The sequence below is a fragment of the Sphaerodactylus townsendi genome, linkage group LG04 (genome assembly GCF_021028975.2).
Source record: "Sphaerodactylus townsendi isolate TG3544 linkage group LG04, MPM_Stown_v2.3, whole genome shotgun sequence".
Lineage (NCBI taxonomy): Eukaryota > Metazoa > Chordata > Lepidosauria > Squamata > Sphaerodactylidae > Sphaerodactylus > Sphaerodactylus townsendi.
Window position 1 is genome coordinate 8,120,739 of NC_059428.1, and position 6,527 is coordinate 8,127,265.

General features: G+C 48.1%; 1 protein-coding gene across 1 annotated transcript; it reads left to right on the forward strand.

Annotated features, from left to right (window-relative positions):
* Positions 1–434: 434 nt before the first annotated feature.
* Positions 435–4,544, forward strand: LOC125431227 (olfactory receptor 51G2-like). Its single transcript, XM_048493987.1, has 2 exons — positions 435–531; positions 3,550–4,544. The coding sequence occupies exon 2, from the start codon at positions 3,588–3,590 to the stop codon at positions 4,542–4,544; it is 957 nt and encodes a 318-aa protein (XP_048349944.1). The 5' UTR covers positions 435–531; positions 3,550–3,587.
* The last annotated feature ends 1,983 nt before the right edge of the window (positions 4,545–6,527 follow it).

Consider the following 6,527-nt stretch of genomic DNA (forward strand, 5'->3'; position numbering starts at 1 on the left):
TAAGTCCCTGTATTCCTCAGGGATTTGCGGCCCTTCCGTAGCCAGCACCACCACCACCACCCCCGACAGTTCCTGGGGCTTTTTCTAGGTCAGGGCCATCTCCTGGGCCCAACAAGGTGACTCACTGTTTTAAAGTCTGAAATAAACATTGTGTTGAGGAGCACGTTGCAGATGTAAAGAACAAAATTTTAAAAAACAACTGTGGCATCAACCAACCGCTTGTCCACAGACGACGGTTCTGCAACAGGGATCTGGCCTGCCGGGCATTCGGGCCTCTGGGACCGGGCAAAGTTTGCAGCTTAGCAACACCACGAGGGGCGGGCAGCTCCCAGGGGAAGCCAACTCTGAAGTCCCACGGAGGGTTCCCAAGAACGTATCAAAACTCTTGTGCTCTTGGACTTATAGGAACTTTCCTGTGTGCAGAGATTGGCAAGTGGAAGTCTCCTCTTTCTAGAATCTGAGGCTCCCCCCAAAGGCATTCAAGAAGACCTCCGGAACTGACTTGCTCGAAGTCCTCCAGCTGGAGAGGAGGTTAGTGAGTTCTGTTGGCTCTATAAGGTATCCAAATTTATAAGGTATAAATTTATAAGGTATCCAGATTTCCAGGTATGGAAGTGCCCATTTAGGCTGCAGATTTTGCCCAAATGAGGGCAGACTCTAATGAGGACAGAATCTAATTCTGGCATGCATTGGGTGTTGGCAGAATCTCTCTGCAGAGGTCAGGACACTAAGATGACTGACAGTGAATGAAAGGGGGGACACAGATTTCGTGCTGCTCATAACAAGACAAGCAATAGAGAATCCGCTGCCTGCGGATTTTGCCCGTATAGAAATCTATGGGCAGGTCACACTTTATTATTATTTATTATTATTTATTATATTTATAAACCGCCCTCCCCCGAAGGGCTCACTTGGACTAGTGAGCACATTTCCTGGTCAGCCCACCTAAAAAAGAATATTGCAGAGCTTGACGAGGTGCAGGAAAGGAAATGCAGAGTGATACTGGGAGTGGTTAAAATGCTTGGGGCTGTTTAACATAGAAAAAAGCGAGTAGGAAAGAGACAAGGAGAGGTCTGAATTGTTCTTGGTGCAGAGAGAGTGGTCAGGGGGGAAGCTGTTCTCCCTCGCCCGTCAGCCTAGAACGTGGGGTCACCTGCTGAAGCTGAAGGGCGAGAGATTCAAAGCTGGCAAAAGGAAAATATTTCTTCACACGACACACAGGTTAATTGTGGCACTCCCTGTCCCAGGATGGTGTGATGGCCGCCAACTTGGAAGGCTTTAAGAAGGGAATGAACGCTTTCACGAAGAAGAGGGCTATCCGAGGCTACTAGTCAAAACATATACTAGTCATGGTGCACACCTATTCTCTCCAGTGTCAGAGCAGGAGGTGCCTTCCTCAGCAGACAGCTGTAGAAAACAGGGTGCGCATTACGATACCTTTTAGGCGACGTAAGCTCCACGGCCACCTCATTGATAACCCGAGTCACTTTGAAGGGTTCTTTGTAGAAACATACACCAGATCTCCCACTGCAAACGGTACATCCTGGCGTTTGGTATCAGCGCATTTTGGTAACTGACTTTGGCTTTATGCAGAGCTTTTTGGTTGTCCCCCCAAGAGTCTTGTAACGACCGAACGCACCCTTGGAGATCCACTGGACCCTCATCTTCTGTAGCCCCTACCAGGAAAGGCTTCCCCTTCTTCCCTGAAACAATTTTAAATAGGGGCTGGTCAGTACCTGGATGCACTGAGTTATTGCAAGCACACTCAACAGAGGGTAAAGGGTCCACCCAGTCATCCTGGTGGAAATGAATCTAACATCTCAAATATTGTTCCAAAGCTTGATTGGTACATTCCGACTGTCCGTCTGATTGTGGGTGAAATGAGGAACTCAAACCTTGTTGCATCCTCCATAAAGTCCATAAATGCCTTCCAGAACTTTGCTACAAACTGCACCTCTCGATCTGTGATGATTTTAGCTGGAGCAGAATGAAGCTGATAAACACGTGTCAGCAACATGTGTCAGGTCACCTGCCCATCAATAGCATCCCAATTCACTGCAGTTTCTCGATAACTATGCAAGACGGCTTAGCTACACTTCCGATGGGACTCCTCCTTGTTGTAAGAGATTGTAATGAATTTGGATGCTATTGATGGGAAGGTGGCCTTACAGAGAAGCGAGCAAGACTGGTGATGCCATATTGAGGTAGAGGGCAATAATTCATCCCACTAAACGAGCCGTTACTGGGGGGGGGGCGCACTCGTCTGTTTACATGGATGAACTGATTTATTTTTGTATTTGAGCACCAAGACTGGATATGTATTGTCTTCCTGCAAGACTTCTGTGGCTAATTGTGGCTGTGTACATGTTTATGTAGACACTAGATGTGCTGCATTTTGCTGTTCCTACAAAGTGTAGCCCAGGTATGGAATTTTTTAATGCTGAATTGGAACCTCAGTCCTTCCGGGTCAGTCTTGTCTGCTCAGATCAGCAGCTGCTCTCCAGGGTCTCAGGCAGAGAAAGGGTCTTCTGTGTACTTCCTGCCTGGTCTTTTTCACTAGAAATGCCACGGATTGAAGCTGGGACCTTCTGCACGCCAAGCAGATGCTCTACCATGGAGTGACAACCCCCTCCCAAAATTTGTTCTTCTGATCAACACACATGAAACTGCCTTACGCTGAGTCCGGTCATTTGCCCATCAGGTCAGTCTTACCCACTCAGACTGTCAGCTGCTCTCCAAGGTTTTATGCGGGGGTCTTTCGTATCCCCTCCGACCTACTGGGAGTGAAGATCTTTGCAGGGTTTTTTAATCTTAGACTCTAGAGGGGGACTTGACTAGAGAGCCAAAGAGACAGAAGGACCAAGGCTTTGGGCATCGTTTCTCTACTGCTTGAACATTATCCCTCTGATGTGTGGATTGATACTTCCATGGACGTTTAATGGGAATGTCAGGAGAGAGAATTCTCACTCCTTCACTCACGTGCTGCCCTGCCTTCTCCATCTTGCAACCATGAGGGTGAAATGCAAATCCTGTATCTCCCACCATCCTATTTAGTTAGACTACATTAAGAGATAATATTTACTCTACGTCATGCACAAATGGAGTTCCTATAATAAAATTATGTATATTAGTTTGAATAGATAAAAGGTTCTGAGTAATTTTGTTCCTGACACACAGAGAGATTAGATGGGCTTTGCTGCACATAATAGTCTTTGAAAATTCTGCTATAGAACCAGATGTTATCTTACATGAAAAATCAAAACTACCTGTTTTTTTTATTGGAGATGCTGGGTCTTGAACTTGGGGCTTTCTGTAGGCCGAGGAGATGCTCTGCTTGTGAGCTACAGACTCTCTCTAAAAGAAAAAAAAGCAGGAGATATTTTGTTGTTCAGGAGCAGGTCTTTGGATGGTTTGAAAAGAGTGTAGCTAAAAAAGATGTCTATATTTCTCATTCAGACTCAGACTAGAAGTATATGCTTGGGTGGAACATCAAATCCAGAAGACAGGACTGGGCTGCCCAAGTGACCGCACTGTTTTGTTTCTTTTCAGCTGGGAGGTCCAGAGGCACAAATCCTCGCAAGGCGGCCATGTCCTCCTCCAACGAGTCTCTTGGCCCCCCAGCTTTCTTCTTGACGGGCTTCCCTGGCTTGGAAAAATCCCACATCTGGATTTCCATCCCCATCTGCTCCATGTACTTAGTGGCCATTGCTGGGAACTGCACTATCCTCTTCATGATCCGGACAGACCCAACCCTCCATGCGCCCATGTACTCTTTCCTCTCCATGCTGGCCCTCTCAGACCTGGGCTTGTCTTCGGCCACTTTGCCCACCATGCTGAGTGTCCTTTGGTTCAACCACCGCCCGATCCACTTCGATGCCTGCCTGACCCAGATGTACTTCATCCACACCTTCTCCATTGTGGAGTCAGGGATCCTACTCTCCATGGCCTTTGATCGCTTGGTGGCCATCCGCAACCCGCTGAGATACACATCCGTCTTGACCAATGAAGCCGTCATCAAGATTGGGGTGGGGGTTTTCCTGCGAGCCGCCTTCCTTGTGTTCCCTGCTTCCTTCCTCCTGAAGAGACTGCAATATGGAAAAATAAATGTTCTTTCCTATTCATTCTGTTTGCACCAGGATATTCTGAGTGTGGTGCGCTCAGACAGGAAAACGAGTAGCATCTATGGCTTGATGGTGGTGCTCACTTCCATGGCTACTGACTCTGTCTTGCTCATTGTGTCCTATATCCTGATCCTCACAACTGTGCTGAGCATTGCCTCCACAGTAGAGCGACTGCGGGCCCTGAATACCTGCATCTCCCACATCTGTGCAGTCCTTACCTTCTACATACCTATGATTGGTCTCTCTATGATCCACCGATATGGGAAAAACGCCCCCCCAGTGGTTCACATTCTCATGGCCAACGTCTACCTTTTGGTGCCACCCCTGATGAACCCAATTGTGTACAGCGTGAAAACAAAACAAATCAGAACACGGATCGTGAAAAAGTTCTGGAAGGGTAAAGGCTCCCGTGAAGCCGCTTAGAACCACCATCTTGACCAAGACAGGGATGGATACATGTCTTTGTTTTTCTCAGGTCAGGGCTGTACCACTTCTGATATCACGCCAATGCAGGGAGAAATGCAGTGGTAGGCTGGGTTGTGCATTGTGCAGCCAAATGCTGCGTTGGTGCTTAGCTAGGGAATAATCAGCCTCTTTTCTCCCTCTCTCTTGAGAATAGAAGACGGGGTCATCTGCTGAAGCAGAAGGGTGAGAGATTCAAAACAGACAAAAGGCAGTTATTTCTTCTCACAACGCAGAGGCAAATTGTGACACCCCCTTCCCTAAGATGGGGTGATGGCCGCCAACTTGGAAGGCTTTAAAAGGGGAGTGGACGCTTTCATGGAGGAGAGGGCTACCAGAGGCTTCTAGTCAACACAGATACTAGTCAGGATGCGTCCCCAGGGTGGAGCAAGGGGGAACCGTGCCCGGCACACATACGCGCCCTGCGCCCCCCACCCTGCCCCAGAACGGCCCCTCTACGGCCTGGCCATGCCCCTGCCGTCACGCCGCCCAGGGTGTTGTGTCCCCCTACTCCATTGACACTACGCCACTGTTCATACTATTCTCTGCAGTATCTCTGCCTGTTATATTAGGAGCTGTGGAAGACAGGCAGGGTACTGCTGCTGCAGGTGTCTTGCTTGTGGCCTTCCTAGAGGTGGCTGCTCACTGTGTGGACAGACTGGTGGACTTGACGGGCCCTGGCCTGATCCAGCAGGGATTTGCTTATGTTCTTAAGTTATGATCGTGGTAGTGAAGCAGGCAGCGGCCACAATCCATTGTTCAAGATCAGCTCCATGATTTGCAGTGACGCCATAGGGAGAGTGGTATTTGGTGCACTTGGGCCAGGGGTAGTCGAGGTGGTGGGTTGCCAGTTTTCCCCCCTTTGCTTTTGTTTTTGATCATCAAAAGGACAGCTACCCTAGAACAGCAAAACTTATCCCAACTTGTCATTTTGTGTAAGGCTGTTTCCAAATGGTCAAAATATCTTGGGTTGAGCTATAAAAATATCCCTGTATGGCCCAGAAGTTCGCATGGCTCCCAGTCTAGACTGGGTTTGCCCTGCGATATTTCCCTCATCCCAGGTATTAAGGAATTGCCCTGCTAGAACCTGCCGCCGCACGAACACCCATCGGGAGCAGAACCAGTTTAATTTTCCCGCCTAGTCGCCTGATCTCCCCGCCTTACATTAATTCAAGCTGCCACTCAGAAATAACAGCCAATTAGAATGCAGGACACCGGGCACGCTTAGATACACTTGCAATGTAAATACAGAAATCCGGGGCTCATGCAAAACAAGCTGCAGGATTTCCTCCTGGTCTCCACTGGATTCCTTCAAAAAACGGGCAGCCATACAAATGGAAAAACCAAGATAAAACAGACCTCGATTTTAAGAAACTGGTGGTACACAGGTATAATTCTGCTGCGCGGAAATATCAGAGATTGATATTTTGTTGTCAATGGTGGATTCTGCACTGCATAAATATAATGTCTTTAGAATGTTATAAAAAGTTGCCTTGGCAGTTTGTGTTCCCACAGTGCTGGAGAACCCAAGCGATGCCAGCCAAAACATATCTTCCTCCCCGGCTGCATCACAGAACTCTTGTCAGTGTCAGACCCGTGTCCTCCATTTTGTGTGCTGCAGCAGATTCATGCAATTTCACTGTGAAAAGTAGACGGATAAAGTTTGTTTTCCCTAGCGATCCCATGCATGTGTCGGTTTTCCTTTTTTTGTTTTGAGGGGGATGTCTGTGAAGCTACTAGAATTATAGAATCACGGAGTTGGAAGAGACCCCAAGGGCCATCAAGTCCAACCCCCTGCCATGCAGGAACACACAATCGAAGCACGCCTGACATATGTTCATCCAGCCTCTGTTAAAAAACCTCCAAAGAAGGAGACTCCACCACTCTCCCAGGTAGTGAATTCCACTGTGGAACAGCCCTGACGGTCAGAAAGTTCTTCCTAAA